This window comes from Citrus clementina, unplaced genomic scaffold (genome assembly GCF_000493195.1).
Source record: "Citrus clementina cultivar Clemenules unplaced genomic scaffold, Citrus_clementina_v1.0 scaffold_3, whole genome shotgun sequence".
Taxonomy (NCBI): domain Eukaryota; kingdom Viridiplantae; phylum Streptophyta; class Magnoliopsida; order Sapindales; family Rutaceae; genus Citrus; species Citrus x clementina.
Genome location: NW_006262339.1, coordinates 44,877,473 through 44,902,652, shown reverse-complemented (window position 1 = coordinate 44,902,652; position 25,180 = coordinate 44,877,473). Strand labels below are relative to the sequence as shown.

At 33.8% G+C, this 25,180-nt stretch overlaps 4 protein-coding genes across 7 annotated transcripts; 1 reads left to right on the top strand and 3 right to left on the bottom strand.

The window, feature by feature from the left end:
- Window positions 1–7,352: 7,352 nt before the first annotated feature.
- On the bottom strand, window positions 7,353–11,413 carry LOC18048418 (E3 ubiquitin-protein ligase SP1). 2 transcript variants are annotated; one of them, XM_006444082.2, is made up of 11 exons: window positions 10,710–11,413; window positions 10,534–10,586; window positions 9,839–9,963; window positions 9,638–9,733; window positions 9,303–9,440; window positions 9,153–9,218; window positions 8,512–8,624; window positions 8,291–8,401; window positions 7,996–8,042; window positions 7,795–7,903; window positions 7,353–7,639 (listed from the first exon to the last, which is right to left on the bottom strand). In XM_006444082.2, exons 1-11 carry the CDS (start codon window positions 10,781–10,783, stop codon window positions 7,537–7,539), a joined length of 1,035 nt encoding a protein of 344 aa, XP_006444145.1. In that variant the 5' UTR covers window positions 10,784–11,413; the 3' UTR covers window positions 7,353–7,536. The 2 variants fall into 2 exon arrangements, with proteins under 2 accessions (XP_006444145.1, XP_024043582.1); XM_024187814.1 differs by lacking the exon at window positions 9,839–9,963 and having other exon boundaries at window positions 10,710–10,800.
- An 805-nt stretch (window positions 11,414–12,218) lies between these two features.
- LOC18048417 (E3 ubiquitin-protein ligase SP1) lies at window positions 12,219–16,501 on the bottom strand. The gene is made up of 11 exons (XM_006444081.2): window positions 15,784–16,501; window positions 15,621–15,673; window positions 14,856–14,980; window positions 14,656–14,751; window positions 14,320–14,457; window positions 14,170–14,235; window positions 13,511–13,623; window positions 13,291–13,401; window positions 12,952–12,998; window positions 12,751–12,859; window positions 12,219–12,595 (listed from the first exon to the last, which is right to left on the bottom strand). The coding sequence occupies exons 1-11, from the start codon at window positions 15,855–15,857 to the stop codon at window positions 12,493–12,495; spliced, it is 1,035 nt and encodes a 344-aa protein (XP_006444144.1). The 5' UTR covers window positions 15,858–16,501; the 3' UTR covers window positions 12,219–12,492.
- A 649-nt stretch (window positions 16,502–17,150) lies between these two features.
- LOC18048416 (GDSL esterase/lipase At1g54790) lies at window positions 17,151–18,705 on the bottom strand. 3 transcript variants are annotated; one of them, XM_024189342.1, is made up of 6 exons: window positions 18,441–18,705; window positions 18,100–18,306; window positions 17,841–18,007; window positions 17,659–17,769; window positions 17,499–17,580; window positions 17,151–17,388 (listed from the first exon to the last, which is right to left on the bottom strand). In XM_024189342.1, the coding sequence occupies exons 1-6, from the start codon at window positions 18,676–18,678 to the stop codon at window positions 17,159–17,161; spliced, it is 1,035 nt and encodes a 344-aa protein (XP_024045110.1). In that variant the 5' UTR covers window positions 18,679–18,705; the 3' UTR covers window positions 17,151–17,158. The 3 variants fall into 3 exon arrangements, with proteins under 3 accessions (XP_024045110.1, XP_024045108.1, XP_024045109.1); XM_024189340.1 differs by having other exon boundaries at window positions 17,499–17,769; XM_024189341.1 differs by having other exon boundaries at window positions 17,499–17,769; window positions 18,100–18,300.
- A 2,100-nt stretch (window positions 18,706–20,805) lies between these two features.
- Window positions 20,806–25,079, top strand: LOC18048415 (elongation factor Tu, mitochondrial). The gene is made up of 12 exons (XM_006444078.2): window positions 20,806–21,125; window positions 21,410–21,485; window positions 21,656–21,748; window positions 21,902–21,976; window positions 22,408–22,512; window positions 22,620–22,710; window positions 22,811–23,016; window positions 23,321–23,401; window positions 23,643–23,708; window positions 23,796–23,858; window positions 24,223–24,463; window positions 24,800–25,079. The coding sequence occupies exons 1-12, from the start codon at window positions 20,941–20,943 to the stop codon at window positions 24,868–24,870; spliced, it is 1,353 nt and encodes a 450-aa protein (XP_006444141.1). The 5' UTR covers window positions 20,806–20,940; the 3' UTR covers window positions 24,871–25,079.
- The last annotated feature ends 101 nt before the right edge of the window (window positions 25,080–25,180 follow it).

Here is a 25,180-nt window from a genome sequence, read left to right as displayed (position 1 = left end):
ATGGGCGTATCTAGACCCAAAGAGTGCAACCATACCCATATTTACTTCATTTAAAACGATGACTATATACCCACACACCCCTTACTACGCGTTAGAGATTAAGTTTAAAACGCGGTACGTACAATTGAAAGAAATTTCTACATATCATTTAAAAACTATGAAATTCATTACATGGTTTGTGGCTTTTTCAGTAGTCTATTAGAGTTTATGATTTTTTTTTTTTATTAATTTACATATAATTAAGTGGTAATAACTAACCCAAATTTTTTATTTAAAAAAAAAAGATATTTGCACTTTAATTTATTAAAAAAAATAAGAATATGTATGTGTGAAATTGTGTATACGCATATGTACAGCAAGTAATGAACTTTGAAGCAAGTGATGCACGACAATTTGTAATAGTGACTTGTGAGGTCATTTATTAGGAGGAGTTTCAGTTGGATTTGGAGACGGTGTCCGGTGATGTAAAAAACTTACTGCTGACACCTGACTCATGAATTGTTGGTTTTTATGATTGAAAGTTTGAAATACGTTGCATTGGTAGTACCCACACACATAGCGTATGAATTAGGTTTTGTAGATGGATCCCCTTAAGTTACATGCATGCAACTTATAACCCTCTCACATGAATAATGAGTGAACTTACACTATTTATTATTTATGTGAGAGGATTATAAATTACATACATATAACTTAATATTAACCTTTGTAGATAGAAAAGTGAGCACCGGTATCAACCATTACATGAATTTTAGCTTACATAATCACTGGACTGTCTTTTCCTATAAACTTAATCCAAAATAAAAAAATAATAATAATAAATAAATAAAGAGTTTCAAGCGTAATGGTAATGGGCAGAATTAAAAAATAAAAATAAAATTAAAACAAAAACAAAACTCGACCTCAAAGGCAAAGGCGAGTCTTTGTAACTTTTCTTTTTCAGTAGCAAGTTGTTTCACATTAAGTTTTCCTTTTTCTTTTTTTTTTTCCCCTTATTTAAATGCCGTAAAATAATCAGTGGATAAAATCATTTATGGGGTGGCTACCCTTTTATGAGTTTCCAATAAAGGACTAAGGAGCTAGCCCGTGAAGTTCATGAAGAACCAAATCCAGAAGGTCAAAAAAAAAAAAAAAAAAAAAAAAATCAGCCAGGTGAAGTTAAAGAAAAAGAATAAAGCCTTTCTCATGTGACGCTTCTGATTCAGGCGGAGCAGACGTGGACAATTTTAATGTTTATGTGGTGTTGGTCAGGTCAAGATTTACAGGCTGCTCAGTACTGGAACTAAAAGAGTTAAATTAAATTAGTTAATTAGTATAATGTTTCTAGACCCCCCAAGAAAAGGAAATTAAAACAAAACAAAACAAAACCTGAGATTGATTGGATTGGAATCAACTTCGGACTGTTTTGCCCTTCCCTGCAGTGTAGCGTATTAGGTAGCGAATGAAGTAACTGGCCTCACTAATTTTGAAGTAAAAAGATTGTTAATATTTAACTGCGTCTTATCAACATTCTTTGTTTTGATTAAAATATACGACATCGTTTGCAGAAGAGGCACAGCAAGGGCAACAACGTGCCAAGTATAATAGACAAATTTTTTATCATATTAATTGAGAAGGCTTGAGTCCTGGCCGATGTTAATAAAGCTTAAAACATAACAAACAAACAAAAAACTGATAATCTCACGGCCGGTGAGATGATATATAAATATTAAAAAGAAAAAAAAAGAATTATCTATATTTAATTTTTAAAGATTCAACTCATTAATTAAATCGCGCGCGCGCGTGTAAATATGTTATATCAAATCCAAAGATAATTCCAAGTATTACATTATATATATGTTACTATTATTAATTATAATTCCTAAGCTCAAGCTAATTAATTGATGATAATCTTTTGGATGCACTTAATTGTAATTAACCGGATCAAATTTTGAAACCAAAAGAATTCACGGGGCCTTCTAGCTTCTTCTAGCTAATTCATCCAAAAAAATATAAAATTATATAAAAATAATAAAAATACGTGTGATGTCAGCTTGATGCGTACACTCAAATTCGATGAATGAGTTCCAATTGAAAACAAATAGATATTCATTTTTCTTGTCAAATTATTGAAAGAGACATCTCTTAATTTCTTCCATCACCAGCAACGGTTGAGCGAGCCTTGTCTTACATTGTGCAGCAGCCCCCTCGAAGTGAAAAAAAAAAAAAAGCCCATTATCTTGGCTTTTGGCTGGATCCAAATTTTTGTTAAATACAAATAAATATAATATCAAATTAAATATTCCAATAAACCTTCTCATATCATATCTTATTTGAACAGTTTTATTTTTATTTTATGAGGAGGGAAGAGTGCCATCGTTCGTGCGTGCCATATGATGCTATGCTAGCTAAGCATCTTGAATTTTATTAAAGGCATTAGTTGATCAAATTCAACTCTAGGCCTACGTACGTACTCTTTGATAATAATGCCCAAAGGAGCTACCAAACCAAATACACAAATCAAGGGTCATTACCAATTTGCAATTACATTACTACATCGGCTTCACACAATTTGATTATTCTTCAACCGGCTTTTCGAACGGAAACTCAAAAATAATGTTTATCAAACCGATGGTGTCGTTGGTGGATAGAGACTAAAAGAATGACGGGGAAACTTGCGTAACCATTGTATATGTGTGTGCAAGTATGTTTTATTTATGATGGTTCTTGTCTTCGATTAAAAAAGATTTATATGTTATTTATATTAATCAAATTTTACAGACACAACACATTAGTCAATGCATCCAGAATATTTCAAATTGAAAAATGCAAAGTGTAGAGAAAGATGAGAGAAATAAATAAGAAAATAAAAGAGAGAGAGTGGGTGGGTGTAAAGAGAGAAGATAAATTTCTTTCATCTTTCTATATACCAAGCACGATTCTTTCAAATTTTAGGTTAATACTAAAATTGACTCATGACACTTCAGCAGAGACAAATAAAAGATCCTTAAAAAAAAATAAATTCTTGTTTGAAAACAGAAGGGGAACCAAAAATAAAAAAAGAGCAAATTGATAGAAACAATACATACAAGCAAGACAGAAGTTGAAACGAAAGCAGGAAGCGGAAAACAAGGCAGACATATGATGCAGCAACCAAACCAATTTTGGAAATAACAGGAAATACAAAATAAAATTAAATAAATAAAATTGGTTCGTGAGCCTGTGGAGATAGATTATCATGGGCTTAGCCCACTGCTAATGAACTTATATTGGGCCGGTCGAGAAGTCCATTCTTAGAAGCTTGTTGCTTCAGTGTGTGTCGCTCACAACTTCTTAACTCCATTGGTGAATGGTGAGTATTGCACTTCGAAATTTGTAAGATTGAAAACAAAGAAATTATAAACATATAAAGGTAGTAATAGTATGGTGAAAAAAAATTCCACATCCATATCATCCATGGTTTCCATTATTCAAGTATTCACGTTTTGTCAAAAAGAAAAAGAAAAAGAAAAGAATTTCTCTTGGGTATAAATGTTCTTGCGTTAAATTTCGACCATCACATTGTTAAAGCAAATTGCAATTTTAGGTTTCTTCGGAACCAAAATGATATCATTTGGGGTTTATAAGATTTTTGTTCTAAGAGTAACAATATCTCGGTCACAAAAATTAAATTTCAAATAATATAATACTTGATGGGTCAATTCAATTATTGATTCGTATTAAAAAAACTACCACATTAATAAAGAAAATAAAAATAAAAATAAACTCTTATGACACACACACACATCAGATAGGTGACCGATATTACTCTTTTCGGAATGGCTTTTATATTGTCTCACACACAAAGTTTTATTCCCAAATGGAACTGCATTTCGATTTTAAATTAATTGGTAACCAATCTTGATTTAATTAAACCCTAGACAAAATGAGGAATAAAAGCGATGTGCCGGAAAGAGAAACCTCAAAACCACTACGATCAGTTAAGCTATAGGTGGATTTAAATATGATTCATCAGTTCATCCAAATTTATATATATATATATATATTCATGTACTTTGATTATGAGAAAATAAAAGATGCACAAACAATATAATTTTATTTGACATGATCAATCCCAGAAATCAAGTGGGATGATAGACCCTCACAAGATATTAATACAATGAAGTAATAAACAGCATAACACAAGAAGATGAAATTAATAGCAATATAATTGGCAAATATTATCAAAGCAACACAAACCCCCATTATTCATGAAACCTTAATTTCAGGTAATATTGTGACAGAAGAGGCGGCACCCCATCAGAGCTTATAATGCAGAGGCATTGAAAAGATTTCATTTGTTGGAGTCAGTCCCTGCACCAGCAAAGCTTGACATAGTCCTGATCATCTTCTGCTTAGCACGGTTGATATAATCCGAGAAATGATCTTTGCCCGCCGTGCCTTCTCCCCCTCTTGCTGACGGTGCATTAATCTTTCCGTCACCTCCAACACTTGACGGAGCTCTAATCTTTATCCCTGCACGTTTGATGTATTTGCTAAATACATCTTCATCTTCGTCAATAATACTATTCGCATTCGTTTTGTTGTTACTGCTTTCCATCCTGCGGCCAGTGGTGGCCTTGTGCCTCTTTTCTTGAGCAGCAGCTGCCTCGGGCTTATGCTTGGACGCAATATTTTTGGCTTGAACAAATTGTGATACAGGAGGTTGCATGTTTTTGTTTGGTGCAGGTCCACTGGCCACTTTGCCATTATTCGGCGCAACCGGTAACTGTGATGTTGTTGCTGCTGACTTGGCATATGGATCAGGAGCTGAATATTCAAACTTGATGGGAACAACTTCAGCTGGGGCTACTACTGGCTTGGGATGTTTCTGAGTCTGGTGATGATGAGTTTTGGCCGAAGGATTGGAAGGCTTGGAATCTTGGGGGCGATGATGACTTGAGATGCGGCGGCTTGGCCTGAAAGGAGAATTAGCAGCAATTGCTTTGAAGAATTTCTCACATGCACCAACTGGGCCGCTGCTGCGTTTGTTTTCCATTGATATCACCGAATAAGTTGAAAATACGTAGAAGCTGATTTGCTGATTGTGATGAGGCTTAACAAGTAGTGATTTACAATTGCACCAGTCTGAAGATATAATTCAAGAGTTAGGTGAAATTTATAATGCACATCAAATGGCACGGTTCTCTTCTCATTGATGATCTGCCGAAGCTTCGGCCTTAGATTCCATGACACTCGTTTCTTATGGGTAAAGCGATAAACTTTCCCATTTTTTCAAAATGATGTGATGGTTTGGGATCATATTCCCTCGCCTTTTTCTTCTGTCCTTTTTGATCTTCGAAGTCTGGAAACCGGAATCTTGATTACCAATATTTTACTAGTGTCTAGCTGTTATACACAATTCAATACGACACAAAACAAGTAGCTTAGTATACGTATGTCTATGACAAATAAAGATTAAGAAGGTATCAGATTCACTAATATGTGCAAACACACGACTTCTTGATGAACTTAAAGACACGAGAGCTTAAAAAAAAGGGTTTTGTGGCAAATTTTGTAATTGTGTGCCGCAGATTCTCGTGTTTGTTAATGTTTCATTGCCCAATTGGGTAGTTTCCTTCCCGCCGATTGAATTGTTATTATTATAAGCTAACATATGAAACATTTACTGTTGAAGTATATGCCCCCCTAAATCCTGAGGCGCCTGGATTCGAAAATAATCTAAAGCTATTGATAAAAGTTTGACACGTCTCAACCCATATTTTAGGCGAAAAGTGTGAAACTGAATACGTGTTTGGTTAAAGGAATCTAAAAGAGAGAGGGTGGTGAGAACATGAGGGAAAAAATTTATTATTTAATGTGACATTTAACCATGTGATCTTCTTTCTTTATTTTTTTTCCTTTCCTATCCACATTCGCTTCTCCTCGCTTTTGTTAATTAATTCATTCATTTATACCAAGAAAAACAAATTTCCTTTATTGCTGTTAGCTTATAAATGGTTTGTGTCATCATTCACATAAGCCTGGGGCACCACCCCTAGCCTGTAGGACTAGGCCTTAGCCACTGCCATAATTATTAATTTATGGAAACTTAATTTCCGATGAATGGCAGGCGGAATAGATGGTCTAATACACACTAATAAATTAGGAGATTGTCACTTTTCCTCCCACTGTAATTAACATATATTATTTATTTTTTTGTTATTTTTATAATGGCCAAAAACCTTTATAACAGCATAAGTTTATAATATTACCCTTATTTTTAACTACTCTTTTATTTATATTTATTATAAATTAAATAAATTACATGAATAGAAACTAAATAAAAAAATTAAGTATTAAAAATAAGAAATGTATGTTTTGATATGAGCAAAAAAATAATAATTTTTTTTCTTGTAATTATTTATTTTTTGAACATTTTCTTATAATAAATATTTTGTAATATTTTAAAATTAAATGTAAAAAGTATAGGCAAAATATTTTATTATTTATCTTATAATAAATTTTTATTTGTCATTCAAGTTTTCTTATAATAATTTTTTTATCATGTTATAATAATTTTCTTATATATTTATTATAAGAAAATTTTTACAAAATAAATAAGTACAAGAAAAAAAATTCATTATTAATTTTTTTGGTCATATCAAAACATATATTTCTTGTTTTTCATGTTTAATTTTTCATTTTGTTTCTATTCATGTAATTTATTTAATTTATAATAAATAAAAATAAAAAATAATTGAAAATAAGGGTAATATTGTAAACTTATGCCGTCAGGGGGTTTTTGGCCATTATGAAAACAGTAAGGAGGAAAATGGTATATGTTAATTACTATAGGGGGAAAATTGACAATCTACCCTAATAAATTCAACGCATAGATATTGTAGAAGAATATACATAGATAAATAAACATGATGAACAAATGAAAAAGGAACTCAAGTACCAATATACTTAAAAATAAATTTAACTGCAACCACGTATAAATTCATTCTTCTCTGCTCTAAACATTTACATAGACCGTTGAGAAGTGAGGAGTTAGAACATTTCCAAAAATCTCTTCAAAGATTTTATTACTTATTTGAAGAGATACATCAACATTTAAAATTTTAAAAGATACTCTAATTAAGATTTTTAAAATAAAAAATGATTCTCCCTCTTTAATTTTGTAGAGTTACTTTTTCTCTCTTCAATTTATATTTTATTACTTTTTATTAGAGAAAGAAAAATATTTTAATTACTATTTATTTTTCCTTTGAAAAAATATTTATTTGATAAAATAATATTAACTTATTTATATTTGAAGAGTTTTTTGAAAAATAATATATTATTTTACTCTTCTTTTTACCACATAAGTAAGTAAATAGATATTTAAAGAGTAAAATGAATACGGCCTTTTGGAGATGCTCTTACACAACATGTTACCATGTTAAGTTACTGCAATCATGAGGAGAATTTTACACCCTCAAAATCATAAATGGCTAAAAAATTAAGATCCTGAACATCCGCACATTTCTTAGCAGTACAGTTGCTACAAATATATCAGAAGCATGCAAATCCTCAATGCCGGAAAGTCCTCACCACCTGATCGATCCGTCTCCGACAAAGAGGACAGTTTGTCAAGCGCGAAGAGCATATAAGGCAACAGCACAGATGACCACACCTACAGAACATAAGCAGCAGGCAATTTGTTCAATTCCAAAGCTGCATAAGTCGAAACTCAAAATGCGATTTATACAGACTGTCGATTTATAGTCTTTTTCTCACAGTTATTCGACAGTCTGTACAAATCAAATAATAGAGAGCGAGTGTGCGTACGGGAAAAAAACAGCATTGTACTCTTGCTCAAGGCATATCACACATAGATCTGGCATCACACGATCTCTTTGAGTACTATCTGATCCATTCTCAGCTTGCCCATTTGTGCCTGAAAAATAAATGCAACATTGTGAGACTAGATCATATCTATTTTATTTGTTCTTTTATAACAACAACTATGTAACTAACCAGACAATTTACCTTCATTATCTTGCTCTGATCTCTGGACTGCTGCTGCAGCAAGAACCCTACATGGACAGAGCTTTACAATTCAGTTTATCATGAAAAAATAAGAACTATCTGTGTTACTGATGAAATAATATCATGATGAATTTTTGGCAAAAGAATTGGCCAACCATGATTTCACTTTCAACTTGCATGTAAATACTTATGTTCAATGACACAGGTTTATCACTGGTGGCTACATACAGAATCTCGTTATGCATGTATGTTGACTGTTTGTATTCTGTTCTGCGTAATGATCAATTAAGCATACCGTCTACGTAATTCCCAACGTCGCTTTCTTTGCAAGATACAACGAATAACACGCTTAGCAATCAAGAAAGCGCCGAAGATTGTTAAACCAAAAGAGGCATACTTGTACCACCTGGTAGATACATCTCATTAGTTTCTTTCTCTCTATTATTCTAATGGATTCAAACTTGTGAATTTGTGTGAAAAAAGGAGCAATCATTGTGTGCTTGTGTTATAAACAACCTCGCCCATTTCCCAAGGTTTTCAAGGAGCTCATCAATTGTTTTGGGAGATACATAAAAAGGCCCTTTGTGTGGTCGCTGAATCCTAACTGTTCCAATATCGTCTTTCACAGCCTGATTGCAAATTAAAATAACAAAAGCAGATGCAAGTAAATAACTTAGCATAATCATTGGCAAACACATATGATGAACACAGGAAAAATGGCTCACATTAAATCAACAGAAATTGGAAGCGGACTACATATTAAACATTGACAAAATGTTGCACTATGACAATACAAAACTCATTGGCTGGAGCAAGTGTAATGGTTTTCCACCCACAAACTAACAACAAGGTCAATTGTGCTGCTATAAAGAATTCGTATTCCTATTCATGCAAAATTCATTCTTCGACAATCAGAATTGACTTGCAGAGACCCACATTCTGGATTCCAAGCAATGTTATCTTCCCTTTTATTTATTTATTTTTTCCCTTTGTCATGCGTATTACTAAAGGCAATTACTTTCAATACATCTTCATCTAGTAGACCTTGTTATTTTAGCAGTATATCTATCTCAAAAGTTAAATCTGATAATGTTCAATCGCATTGTATACAAAAAGACAAGATGCCATATTATTTTATTCACTAAAGTAAGCCATACCTCTCCAACTACAGTCAACGAAGTACCAGTTGGGAGTAGCCGTCCAATACGCTTGACTCCAAGCATCTAAAATCATAAACTCCCATCAAATAAGCCAAGCAAGAACAATGTGGGTGTTCTCGTATAATGAAAAAGTTGAAGAACAAAAACCTTGAGGCCTTGGAGGTAGTCTAATGTTCCATGTACAAGTGATCTTCCTGACTCTTCAAAAACTTCACTTCCAACAGTCAATGCAAAACCTGTGGCACCACGGGCTCCCACTACAAACACACAGCCAGTCCCATCATCCTGATAAGTGCAAAAGAAATCATCAATGAATCCCCTCGAATCCAGCATTGGAGTTTATATATGATACAATAGTAATCATAAACCTTCACTTTTGGCTTTCAAATAAGCAGTTTCATCGAACCATCAAAAGCAATATTTACAGTGGATTTACTGACTAAACAAGCAGGTTAGACAGAGAGATAGAGAGGGAGTCTCACTAGATACCATGGAACCTCCTTGCTCATTGACAACATTAATGCAGAATCTTGGATCCAAGACCCGGCATCATTGTGTTTCAGAAAGTGTCGTTCAGTCTGAAGAACCAAAGGACAAGAATGTTTATGTATTCATACAAAAAGGAACGTTGATAAATAATGCAATTTATGCTCGTAATTGAAAAAAAAGAAATTAAGTTCCACCGTTTCCTCAACAATCACGCCTCTCAACCCACTATATTCACAGCTAATTGGTGTTTCAGAGCCAACTCTTCCAGAGACCGAAACAATGGATGGCAAAACTTTACTTCCACCATCCAATAAGTGTGCTGAAAGGTGAAAGAAGAGAAAACCTTATTCTTTGGGAAAGATATTGCAGCATCAACAATGCCATCAGCAACAAACTAAATCGGCAACCAACATATGTTCCACATGTAACCTAAGTTGTCTGCACTACGCCTGCAATATGAACTTCAACAGACATTTGCACTAATGTCCCCTAGCTCATTTTTCAACATAACAATCAACCCAGTTGCCAATCAGGGTATAAGTTTTAAATGTTTCAAGGTGGATAACTATTCCAACAACTTTATCAGAATTCGATCACGCAATATCAACAAATCAGTATTCACAGGTGGAAATAGAAAGAACGAGTATACAACCAGACTTATATGTTCCTTTCACAAAATTCAGTCATAGCATCAAGTCTAAGTCATTAACATTACGCATAGGGAAATACAAATACAAATACATCCATATTGCCTAATTATGTTGTAAATATGTCTACAGAACATCTTTTGTGTCAACATCCAAACCAAACAAAAAACTAACAATCTGCAAGCAGGCAGGCGAGCATTTAAGCCCATCAAAACCAAAATAACAATTGGACCTTCACATACCCAACTCCTCGAGTTGATTGACACGCGTGACTGTCTTAAGAAGCTCCGCATCTCTGCAACAAACCAAAACACACAAAATTTAACAAACAAATAAAATTACATGAAATTCATGTTTCTATATACCTAATCTTTTAATGCCAAAAAAGAAAAAGGAAGAGAAATTAGGGAGTTGTGACCTGCCACTGCTCCGGCCGAGCAGATAAAGAGCAGCTCCACTCAAGCAGCAGCTGATGCCGCCCCATGAAATCATCTTTAACTTACCCCTATCAAAACCTAATTTCTCCAATCACATACTATCTATTGTAAGCAATTCTCATGTGCAGAATCAGAACGAAACGACACTTTATGTAAAACGACAGTGCAATTTGGAAAAAAAAAAAAATGAAAGCAGATTTGGAAATTAACGAGCAATTAAATAAGTTGACGCTTGTTAGTTTATCAACACTCAAGGGAGAATTAGATGCGAGAATTGACAGTGCAATTAAAACAAGTAGCTTAATGAACGTGTGTCTATGACGACTTCAAATAAAGATCAAGAAGGTATCGGATTCGCTATTATGTGCAAATGCACGACTTTGAAAGACACGAGAGCTTAAAAAAACGATCTTGTAGCAAATTTGTAATTGTGTCGCAGGTTCTCGTGTTAGTTGATGGTTCTTCATTGCCCAATTGGGTGGTTTCTTTCCCGCGGATTGAATTGTGATTATTGTATGCTAACACATAAGACATTTACTATTAACGTACATGGCCCCCCCAAAATCCTAGGGCGCCTAGATTCGAAAATAATCTAAAGCTATTGATCAAGTTTGACACGTCCCAACCCATACTTCAGACGCGAAGAGCGAGTAACTGAATGAATACATGTTCGGTTAAAGGAAAGAAAAAGAGAGAGGGGTGCTGAAAACACGAGGCAAATGTAAAAGTAGCAAGTTGATATAAATGTGAAAAAAAAATATGGTGTAAAATATATGTTAAAATTTTGTAGTGGTTGAATGAATATAAAGTAAAATAAAGATGGTGCAATGATAATTTCTCATTAATTAATTAACAAAATCGAGGAGAAGTGAATGTGGATGGGAAAAGGAAAAAAAAAAGGAAAGAGGATGCGATTTTATATCAAATCTAAATTTAGTAAAAATCAGTTGAGCACCTCTATTTGTGATTTATTTTTTATTAAATTTAGAAATATTTTTATGATTATAATTTTTAATTTTAAAAGTTTTTATAAGATAAAATAGTATTTTAATTTATTTAGGAGTAAAATTATTATTTTATTAAAATTATTTAATAACATTAATGCAAAAGTGGCTAGTTGATATAAATATGAAAAAAAAAAGTGATGCAAAATATATGTTAAAATTTTGTAATGATTGGATGAACATAAGATAAAATAAAATCGATACAATGATAATTTCTCTTAATTAATTCATTTATACCAAAAAAAAAAAAATTCCCTTATTACTGTTAGTTTATAAATGGCTTGTGTCATCGTTCGCACAAGCCTGGGGCACCGCCAGCCCGTAGGACTAGGCCATAGCCACTGCCATAATTATTAATTTTTCGAAACTAAAACTTAACTTCAGATGAATGGCAAGCGGAATAGATGATCTAATACATACTAATAAATTCAACACATAAATATTGTAGAAGAGGATACATACATAAATAAACATGATGAACAAACGAAAAAGGATCTCAAGTACAAATTTACTTAAAAATAAATCTAACTGCAACGATGCAGACAGTCATTCTTCTGCTGGGAAAGGAAAATATTTCTAAACATTTACATAGGGCGCTGAGAAGTGAGGAATTTACACGTGTTACTTTGTTAAGTTACTGCAATCACGAGGAATATTTTACACCCTCAGAATCTTAAATGGCTCAAAAATCAAGATCCTGATCATCCACGCATTTCTCAGCAGTACAGTTGCTACAAATATATCAGAAGCATGCAAATCCTCAATGCCGGAAAGTCCTCACCACCTGATCAATCCGTCTCCGACAAAGAGGACAGTTTGTCAAGTGCGAAGAGCATATAATGCAACAGCACATATGACCACACCTACAGAACATAAGCAGTAGGCAATTTGTTTAATTTCAAAGCTGCATAAGTCAAAACTCAAAAAGCAATTTGTACAGACTGTCGATTTATAGTCTTTTTCTCACAGTTATTTGACAGTCTGTATAATTCAAATAATAGAGAGCTAGCGTGCTTACGGGACAAAAACAGCATTGTACTCTTGCTCAAGGCATATCACACATAGATCTGGCATCACACGGTCCCTTTGAGTACCATCTGATCCATTCTCAGCTTGACCATTTGTGCCTACAAAATAAATGCAATATTCTGAGACTAGATCATATCTATTTTATTTGCTCTTTTATAACAACAACTATGTAAACAACCAGATAATTTACCTTCATTATCTTGCTCTGATCTCTTGACTGCTGCTGCAGCAAGAACCCTACACAGACAGAGCTTTACAATTCAGTTTATCATGAAAAAATAAGAACTATCCATGTTACTCACAAAATAATATCATCATAAATTTTTGGCAATAGGACTGGCCAACCATGATTTCGCTTTCAACTTGCATGCAAATACCTATGTTCAGTGACACAGGTTTATCACTGGCGGCTATGTCAACATACAGAATCTCGTTATGCATGTACGTCAAATTTTTGTATTCCCTTGTCCCTTCCCCCCCACCCCCCCCTTCTTCTTTTCCCCTCATATGAATAATGAATTAGGCATACCTTCTATGTAATTCCCAACGGCGCTTTCTTTGCAAGATATAATGAATAGCACGCTTAGCAATCAGGAAAGTGCCGAAGATTGTTAAACCAAAAGAGGCATACTTGTACCACCTGGTAGATACATCTCATTAGTTTCTTTCTCTCTATTATTCTAATGGATTCAACCTTGTGAATTCATGTAAAAAAGCAGGAATCCTTGTATGCTTGTGTTATATACAACCTTGCCCATTTCCCAAGGTTTTCAATGAGCTCATCAATTGTTTTGGGAGATACATAAAAAGGCCCTTTGTGTGGTCGCTGAATCCTAACTGTTCCAATATCGTCTTTCACAGCCTGATTGCAAAACAAAATAACAAAAGCAGACACAAGTAAATAACTTAGCATAATCATTGGCAAACACATAATGATGAACAAAGGAAAAACAGCTCACATTAAGTCAAACAGAAATTGGCAGCAAAATACATATTAAACAACAACAAAATGTTGCATTATGACAATACAAGACTCATCATCCAGAGCAAGTGTAATGGTTTTCTACCCACACACTAACAGCAAGGTCAATTGTGCTGCTATAAAGAATAGGAAAGAATAGGAATGGAATATTCCTGTTCATACAATATTCATTCTTCATCAATCAGAATTGACTTGCAGAGACCCATATTCTGGATTCCAAGCAATATTCTCTTTCCTTTTATTTATTTATTTTTTTCTCTGTCATGTGTATTACTCAAGGTGATTACTTTCAATACATCATCATCTAATATACCTTGTTATTTTAGCAATATATCTATCTCCAAAGTCAAATCTGGTAATGTTCAATCGCATTGTATACAAAAAGACAAGATGTCATATTATTTCATTCACTAAACCAAGCCATACCTCTCCAACTACAGTCAACGAAGTGCCGGTTGGTAGTAGCCGTTCAATACGCTTGACTCCAAGCATCTAAAATTATAAACTCCCATCAAATAAGCCAAGCAACACAAATGTGGGTGTTCTTGTATAATGAAAAAATTGAAGAACAAAAACCTTGAGGCCTTGGAGGTAGTCTAATGTTCCACGTACAAGTGATCGTCCTGACTCTTCAAAAACTTCACTTCCAACAGTCAATACAAAACCTGTGGCACCACGGGCTCCCACTACAAATGCACGGCCAGTCCCATCATCCTGATAAGTGCAAAAGAATTCATCAATGAATCCCCTTGAATCCAGCATTGGAGTTTATATATGATACAACACTAATTATAAAGCCTTCACTTCTGGCTTTCAAATAAGCAGTTTCAACGAACCATCAAAAGCAATAATTACAGTGGACTTATTGACTAAACATGCAGATTGGATAGAGGCATAGAGAGGGAGTCTCACTAGGTACCAAGGAACCTCCTTGCTCATTGACAACATTAATGCAGAATCTTGGATCCAAGACCCGGCATCATTGTGTTTCAGAAAGTGTTGTTCAGCCTGAAGAACCGAAGGACAAGAATGTTTACGTAGTCATACAAAAAGGAACGTTAATAAATAATGTAATTTATGCTCGTCATTGAAAAAAGGAAATTAAATTTCACCGTTTCCTCAACAATCACGCCTCTCAACCCACTATATTCACAGCTAATTGGTGTTTCAGAGCCAACTCTTCCACAGACCGTAACAATGAATGGCAAAACTTTACTTCCACTATCAAGCAAGTGTGCTGAAAGGTGAAAGAAGAGAAGAACTTATTCTTTGAGAAAGATATTGTAGCATCAATAATGCCACCAGCAACAAACTAAATCGGCAACCAACATACGTTCCACATGTAACCTATGTTGTCTGCACTACACCTGCAATATGAACTTCAATGGATGTTCGCCCAAATGTCCCCTAGCTCATTTTTCAACATAACAATCAACCCAGGTGCCAATAAGGGTAAAAGTTTTAAATGTTTCAAGGTGGATAACTATTCCAACAAGGCAACAACTGCATCTGAAGTTATCAGAATTTGATCGCACACTATCAACAAATCAGTATTCACAGGTGGAAATAGAAAGAACGAGTATGCAACCAGACTTATATGTTCCTTTTACAAAATTCAGTCGTAGCATCAAGTCTTAACCCATTAACATTACTCATAGAGAAATACAAATACAAATACAAATACAAATACATCCATATTGCCTAATTATGTTGTAAATATGTCTACAGAACATCTTTTGTGCCTACATCCAAACCAAACAAAAAACTAACAATCTGCAAGCAGGCAGGCCAGCATTTGCACCACAAAATTATTTTCAAACAAATAAAACTTCATTTAAGCTCATCAAAACCAAAATAACAATTGAACCTTCACATACCCAACTCCTTGAGTTGATTGACACGCGTGACTGTCTTAAGAAGCTCTGCATCTCTGCAACAAACCAAATTACACAAAATTTAATAAACAAATAAAATTACATGAAATTCATGCGTCTGTATATCTAATTTTTTAATACCAAAGAGAAATTAGGGAGTTGTGACCTGCCACTGCTCCGGCCGAGCAGATAAAGCGCAGCTCCACTCAAGCAGCAACTGATGCCGCCCCACGGAATCATCTTTAACTTACCCCTATCGAAACCTAATTTCTCCAATCACGTACTATCTATCGTAAACAATTCTCATTTGCATAAACAGAACGAAACGACACGCCGCTTAATGTAAAACGACAGTGCCATTTAAAAAAAATGAAAAATGAAAGCAGATTTTGGAAATTAAGGATCAATTAAATAAGTTGACGCTTGTTAGTTTATTAAGATTTGAGGGACAATTTGATGCGAGAAGTGAGAGACAGGAAAAAACCAGGGAGATGAGAGAGAAAGCAAAGCACAAAATAGCCGGACGTGTTTCTTCGAGATGCGCGGAGCGCGTGAGGATTTAGCTTTTTATGCGCACCGCCTCTTTTCAATCGCCTCTGTCTGTCCAGGTTGATGATGACGCTGCCGTTCACGACATAATTATCGGCTAATGGAAATAAAAATAAAATTAATTTCTCTCTCACTCTTTTTTTTTTTTAACTTTGAGTTTATTAACTTTCTTCCTGTTTTACTTGTGTCGCAAGTCTCTAATTTGACGAGAAACATTGTAACCCAATTTCAGTAAATGTAATTTGGTTGGTTAGGATGTACAAATTGACATGGCAAATGAAAATATCGGTTTGAAAAAAAATTATAAAAATTAAAATAAAAGAAAAATAACATAATGATGTTAGGCTAATTGAATTTGTGTATGAGAAAGAGTCGGATCATAAATGTAAAGGAATAGTTCTTCCACAAATGCTTATGAAAACGTATATAAAGTAGAATGAGACTTGGCTTTCTTCCATAAATGGTAACATTTGGCTTTCTTTATATGCAATTTAATTGCTTGGATTTGATTGTTACTGGCTTCAAAGAACTATTACTTTTACAACTTATTTTAGGTTGTATTCGGTATTAAGGTATTATAGTTTTTAAATTACGGTTATTGTAAAAAAAATTGTAATTATAAAATAATAGTTAATACTTTGTAGTAAAAATATAATAGATTTTTCTTTATATAAGTATAAAATTAAATTAATTTAACTTTTAATGTATAGAAGATGGTGTTTACTAAGGTCCCGTTTTGGGATTGAGTTGCTGTAGTTTTTAAAGTACAACTACTGTAGAAAAAAAAAAAAGGTATAACTATCAAATAAAAGTTAATAATATGTAGTAAATATAAATTTTAAATAATAACTTTGACAAAATTATTAAAAATAAAATAGATTTTTCATTATACAAGTAAAAAATTATATCAACATATCTTATAAGATAAAGCAGTTAGTGTTTAACAAATATTTTAATATTGTAGCTTAAATTATAGCTGTCCAATCTCAATTTCAAATGCACCCTAAATACTTTAATGTTGTAGCATATTCACCCTCAATTCCAAATAAGGCTTCTGTGTAATGGTTTCCATCCCAATTTACATATTCAGCAGTGTTGTTGCATGGAGTTGCACTCACTGTGCTTCCGCTCAGATTCTTAGTTTCCCCACAAGCAACCCGATTGTCGAAATTCAATGGTGGCCCGCCATACCCGCAGCAAGCAGCCAAAGGCTCCTTGAATCCTGAAAGCCATTGTTGAAATTACAAGGATCCAATTAGTATGCTTTACTCTATTTCAGACGCATAAAATAAAATAAAATAAAATTATTCAATGGACAAAGTGACAACTTACCATATTGAGAATAATTTGCAATGAGGTCTAACTTTACCGAGAAAATGTCAACATAGGTAACATTAACATCAGGAAATTGATCCTGAAAGTTTGTACAGAGATCATGGAGTCGTAGGTTGAAATTATTCGCAGCACTATTGTGTGATCTAACACATCCAACCTGGTCCAGCTTTGATGAATCTGTTCCAAATGTTGCAATGATTCTAGCTATGCATCCAAGGGGACCTGTGTTATGAATCCAGAAATTTCTCGCACCCTCATTGTATAATCTCTGAAAAGGGAAGGAGAAAGCTGTAAGTATCTAATTAATTAGGTATAAGCTAATTAGATAAACCAACCAACCTGAATTCCGGCCTCAAATTGTGACAATATTGTTGGAATAAAAGCCATTACTTGATCCTCTGTTTTGGAATTGAATGCACCATCAAGATCATTCTGACCCACATCCAACATGTAAAGGCCCTGCTTGAAATAGTCTTCTGAAGGAAGGTATTTTTCTAGTTTCTTATCTGAAACGGATCCCATATTTCTAGTCACTAACTTGATTTTCATAACAACAATGTATATACTTTGCCAGAAACAATTGGTGATACTGTGATACCTTCTGCCAGTAACTGAAGAACTCGGGCCTTGAATCTTGCGAACTGAGCTACCTGAATGTTGAAGGAAAAAGGGTTTCTTGCACCTGCATTCGCTGGAAGAATGGTAGCCCCACCGGTTGCAAAATTACAACCTGTTTGAAAGCTGGGTGCACCAACAGAATCCAAGTACGGATTGAGAAACGGATGGTCCATCGCATCCACTGCAGCTTGTAACCAAAAACGAATACATCATGCAATTTGGTGTACATTCAGGCCCCGCAGATGTGCAGGATGCATGTCAGATAACTGAAAAGGTGATTGCGAAAAAAGTGCTATTAACGAGTATAGATAGATATATTACTTAGAAAATCAATGACCACACGGCCATCACAGAATCGGCCAGATGGTTCATGGAAGTATGTTTGCCCGTTAGGGGGTCCAACCGGAAATGCAACTCCTGCAGCGAGGCCGCCTGTGTCTGAATTTGAATCGCCAAAGTTGAAAACAGCTGGAAAGCTGAAATTCAAAGAGCTAGCCGTAGCCAACAAGCATGAACAAATTACGACTATTAGTTGGGACATATAGTTTTTAAGAGCCATGGAAAGTGAGTGAGCCAGCAAGAAACAAAAGAACCCTGGGCAAAACAAACCATAATGAACTACTTTTAAGTGGCTAGAAGGCAGCAAAATTTAAAGTTTGGTAAGAGATGGGGGTGCCTTGCAAGTTAAAAATAGAATATTGTGGCATTTTTTGAATCCGTCCTGTATTTCAAAGCTAACAAGTGTACAACTAATACAAATGAATATGCTTACAAGCATAGACAAAACATCAGCTGAAGCCCCGATTAAACAATTAATATTAAAAGTTTAAAACAAAAGGCATAGATCTCTATAACTAGAAGTATGTTGGGATATGGGCAAAATGTTGTCTTTGACTTTTGGAATTTGATTCTAATTTGGTTTCGATTCTATTTACAAATAATGTACTGCCAGGGGCAAGAAATTACTTTTAACATTTTGCATGTCACTATTAATAGAGATGAAATAAATATAAATGACTTGCATTTGTCATTCTGAAAATTAGGGGTGCAAAACGAATAAACGAATTATATTTGAATCAAATCGTAAATGAATTGGGTTGATTTAGATTCGATTTATTTATTAAATGAATACTCGATTTGATTTGTTTAATTTATTTATTAGAATTAATAAACGAAACGAAACGAATCAAATCTGAATTCATTTACTATTCGTTTATCATATAACGAATCCATAATGAATTGGATTGAATATGAATTCCTTTACAAAAATATAATTAATAAAAAAATTAAGCAAACAAAATTTAAAAAAAAAACCATAAATTTAACAATTTATAAAATGCAAATTCATTATCATTTATAATTATGGAGATTGTCAATTTTCCCCCTACAGTAATCAACATATACCATTTTCCCCCCCACTATTTTTATAATGGCCAAAAATCCCCTTAATAGCATAAGTGTACAATATTACTCTTATTTTCAACTACTCTTTTATTTATATTTGTTATAAATTAAATAAATCACATTAATAGAAACCAAATAAAAAATTAAGCATTAAAAACAAGAAATATATGTTTTGATATGAGAAAAAAATTAATAATAATTTTTTCTTGTACTTATTTATTTTATGAAAATTTTCTTGTAAGAAAGTTATTATAAAATGATAAAAACAATTATTATAAGAAAATTTGAATGGCAAATAAAAATTTATTATAAGATAAATAATAAAATATTTTGCCTATACTTTTGACACTTAATTTTAAAATGTTACAAAATGTTTATTATAAGAAAATGTTCACAAAATAAATAATTACAAGAAAAAAATTTTATTATTAATTTTTTTTGCTCATATCAAAACATACATTTCTTATTTTTAGTACTTAATTTTTTTATTTAGTTTCTATTCATGTAATTTATAATAAATGTAAATAAAAGAGTAGTTAAAAATAAGGATAATATTGTAAACTTACACTGTCAGTGGGATTTTTTACCATTATAAAAACAGCAAGGGGGTAAATGCTATATGTTAATTACTATAGGGGGGAAAGTGGCAATCCCCCTTTATAATTACTATGTTAGCCTTCAAACTTTAAATTTTTTTCATCCATATTTATGGATAAATAAATAATTTAATTAAAAAATAATAGATGAATTTTATAAGAATGGATCGTATTCGCTTATGACCTATTTATTAAACGAATTATAAACGAATAAACAAATCAATATCCTCATACTCAGATTCAATTTAATCAGTGAATCAAATTGAATTCACTCATTTATTAAAAAATCAAAATTTTCAAACCCAAACCCACTTAATTTGCATCAAATCAAATTGAAAAAACGAATGCTGACCCAAATTACTATCCCTATTGAAAATTCTAGTTTCTTCATCATTTTTCTGCACAACATATTAATTATTATTTTTTAAAAAATTAAAGGAAGTAAGATTGAACAAAGTTCAAGTTAATTTTTTACCTCTCTAAAATTATTTGAAAGGTGAAAATCGCTTGGTCAATCTTCTAGGCTAGATAATCCACACCTTATTTCATTCTGAAAGAAATTCTTATTACATGCAAAGAAATTTTAAGGGGATAAAAAAAAAAAAAACAAACGATATGAATGGACTTGATGATGAAGTTGGGTTGGGCCAAATGGGCTTAAGAGAGTAGCGGCGACAAGAACTCCCATCCCCTCTCTAAAACCCTCGAAGAACACTAAAACCCCAATTAACACAGTACAGATATCCGCCCCTATCACTGAGCGAGGTTTTACATACAGCTCGTTTTGAACATACTTTCTCTCACTCGCTCACTCGGAATCAATGGCTTCGGTGGTTCTTAGAAACCCTAACTCCAAGAGAATTGTGCCGTTTTCATCCCAAATCTACTCTTGCTGCCGCGGCTCTCTCTCCATCTCCGACGCTTTCTCCGCAAATGAAACTTCTGCTACTCGCTGCGGCCCCTCTGTTAACCCCTGGTGGAGATCCATGGCCACCTTCACTCGCACGTGCGTTCTCCTTCTGATCTCAACATCACTTATTTTTATATGTCTTCTTATTTCAACAGTTTTTTGTGTTCTTATTTGTATATTTTTTTTCCAAAAGTAGACATTTTTTTCTTTCTTAGTGATCGATTCACCGGGTAATATTTTTGTAAAGGTGACAAAAGGTGAATTTTTTTTTTTAAGAAAGAGAAATTTTGGTGGTTATATGAAGTGGAAGTGGGAATTTTGGGTTCTGTGTTGTGAATTGGGTGTTGCTTTTGATTTCGTTATGTTTTAAATATATATAGAAAGCTTCACGTGAATGTGGGAACAATTGGACACGTTGATCATGGGAAGACTACACTTACTGCTGCGATTACCAAGGTTTGGTCTATCTTTGATTAGACTTTTGTTTTCCAATTGTTTTGTGATATGATATGATATGATATGATATGATATGATATGATATGATACGATACATGGTAATGGAATATGCATGGCGTAAATCAATGTTTTTGTTTTATTATAGCTGGTTTTTGGTGTCTTATCTGCAGGTGCTAGCAGAAGAAGGGAAAGCAAAAGCTATTGCCTTTGATGAAATTGACAAGGCCCCTGAAGAGAAGAAGAGAGGAATTACTATTGCAACGGTTGGGATAATATTTCTCTTCCTTTATTTAATAATTGTTGCATTTGATTTTGCCACTGGAAGGATATGTGCAACTTCTTCAACCCCCCCACCCCCCAAAAAAAAACAACAAATAATAAATCAATGGTGTTTGATTTTTTATTTTTTTTTGCAGGCCCATGTAGAGTATGAGACTGCTAAGCGTCACTATGCACATGTTGACTGTCCTGGACATGCTGATTATGTTAAAGTAAGAAGTAAATATTCAATGCTGCCGGGTAAATTTAGTTGTTAGAGCGATCCTCTGGGAAATTGATGTATTCTCAGTGAAAAAAAAAAGAGAAACAAAAGAAAGAAAGAAAAATTAAAAAGGCAAAAATGATGTTAAGAGAATTCGAAGCTGCTGAGGTGTTAGTATGTTCCCTCAACAGCAACCTAATTTTATGGATAAAGTTTTACATTTGAAGCATAGCAGAAGCAAAAGATTTAGCATGCTAACATTTTAAAGGACCTGCATTCATGTCTTGCACGGTTTAGATATTTCATTTTTTTCTTGAAGTTTTGTCCCATCTAATTTTCTAAACTCATATTCATTCCAGAGATGTCAACAGGTTTCCGAGTTTTTTAGTTAACCACATGAAATAATCATGTAACAAACTGTTTCTTGTGATTGATTTGTAGAACATGATTACTGGAGCTGCCCAAATGGACGGTGGTATTTTGGTTGTCTCTGCTCCTGACGGGCCAATGCCGCAGACAAAGGAGCATATTCTTCTTGCACGTCAGGTGGGCATCTTTATCAATTGTTTGTGAAGCATATTTGATTTGCAAGTTCTGACCAGCATTTTTGGATTGGAAATATGTTCTTTGAACTTTCTGGGTGCACTGTACAGGTTGGTGTGCCCTCACTTGTGTGCTTCCTAAACAAAGTTGATCTTGTTGAAGATGAAGAGTTGTTGGAGCTTGTGGAAATGGAGCTCCGAGGTAAGTTGGCCATTTGAGGTTATTGTGATCTTGGACTGCTATTGTTTGCTAAATTATAGGTGTAACCTCAAAAAGTGTTACATGAGCTTATGTTCTGCAGAACTTCTTAGCTTCTACAAGTTCCCTGGTGACGAAATACCCATTATTAGAGGCTCTGCTACATCAGCTTTACAGGGTAAAAATGAAGAAATAGGCAAAAAGGCTATTTTAAAATTGATGGACGCTGTAGATGAGTACATTCCTGATCCAGAACGTCAACTTGACAAGCCTTTTCTCATGCCAATTGAAGACGTTTTTTCAATTCAGGTAAAGGGGAAATGCTGTTTGCATTTATTTTGTTAAGTATTCATTTTAGAACTGCATCGCTGCATACTTTTTTCATAATTCCTTCATTCTTAGTTTTGAATTCTTTTTATACCGACTGTTGCTCCATTATTCTGGAGCATTCCTATTTTCCTAGTTTCTTTTCCTCAGTTTATGAATATTCGGAACTCAGGACATGGTTTTTCTGTTCTGTTACTCATCTTTCTGTAAAATTCGTTCGGCTGTAAAAATGCTGTTGCTGTCAGACGAGTGGTCGCTTGTCATTGATAGAGTTTGTGTTTTGAAGGGACGTGGAACTGTTGCAACTGGTCGTGCTTCACAGCACACTGGCGCTGGTGAAGAAGTTGAGGTTTGGGGGTTAACACAGGTAGATGTGCAAAATCATCATTTTCTTAGAGCTGTTATGGACTTCCTTCTTGTGAATAATCTTTAAATTGATAATGTTCTCTGCAATTTCAAGTAAGCCATTTGTGAGTGGAGCTGTGAGGCTCTTAGTTAAAAGTTGTGTGTTTAATGTATGTTATTTTCGTGCAAGTTCCTTGATATATTTTTGAGCAGATGACTGTTATGAACAATAATTGACCCTAACATCGAGCTTTACTCCGTAGGGTCCTTCTTTGAAAACCACCGTAACCGGTGTTGAGATGTTCAAGAAGATCTTGGATCGAGGGGAAGTAAGTAACTGGTTCTTGGTTCTCTTTAGGCTATCCATTAATTTTGTGCTTGTATTCAGATATAGACCAGTTTGTATATTTTCCCAGGCTGGTGACAATGTTGGTCTTCTTTTACGTGGTTTGAAACGAGAAGATGTGCAACGAGGACAAGTAAGTGGCATTATTTAAGCTTCATGCAGATCTTATTCCTGTGGGTTTCTAGTGTAATATCTTGAGACTTATGAAACGAATTCAATCTGTATCTAGACTTTGGAATGAACATTCACCACATTTTCTCTGCATTTCAATCTTTTGTCATTGATTAATTAGCCTGTGGAAGTTTTGTTGATTTTATTATAAATAAGAATAGAAATGCATAATTGTTCTTTCAATATATTCTGTGTAATATATTTGTGATTCATTGCCTTTTTAAAGAATTTTAAATTTGTGATGGTTGTCAGAAACCCTCAACTTTATTTAGTTTGTAAGAACTTCACGAGGATGTTCTTACCATTCTTTACTTCATACTGATTAGGTGATTGCCAAGCCAGGATCTGTAAAGACATACAAGAAATTTGAGGCTGAGATTTATGTCCTCACAAAGGATGAAGGTGGACGCCATACTGCCTTTTTCTCAAACTATAGACCACAGATTTATTTGAGGACTGCAGATGTCACTGGAAAAGTAGAATTGCTTGGAGACGTTAAGATGGTTATGCCTGGTGATAATGTGAATGCAGCTTTTGAGCTGATATCACCCTTGCCTCTTCAACAAGGTATATTCCAATTAACATCATCTTCCTTGAAAGAAAAATGCACTTCGCAGTTGCTCACTGTTTTGCCAATTTTCATGCATTTATTAAGTGAAATCATTTGTTCGTCATCTTTATATTTTTATAATGAGATTTATATTTTAGTACAAGGTATATGCGATTACCTATATGCATCCATGCATCATACACACTGCAAAATCCACAAGCACCTTATTTGACAGCAGCCATCTAGTGCAAGTATTAATAATGTCTTTATGCAATTGAGCTGAAACTTTCTAAGTAGTTCAAATTTTGTATACAATTACTCTTATTATAATATTGTCTTTTATTGACAAACAGGACAAAGATTTGCCTTGAGAGAAGGAGGCAGAACAGTTGGTGCAGGTGTAGTCTCAAAAGTAATCAGCTGATTTGACATGGTTCTAGAATCTTTTTTTATAACTTGTGTCTGGTTAGTTGCAAATTTGGGTAGAAACATAAGGCTTAATGCTGCTTCGTGGAAACCGGGATGCCATGTTATGTGAGAAGTCTGAATTTCATTCTATTTTCCAGGAATTGTTCAGAAGGTTGTTAGTTATTTGAAAATTGAGAGAAATTAAAGGGAAAGCTCATCTTTATATCGGATTTTGTGATCCAGTAATTATTGTTTTTACTTTTCTGTTCAGTCAAAACAATTTTTTTCCGACCCTGTAAGAAATAATATTCTTGTTAAGAAATAAT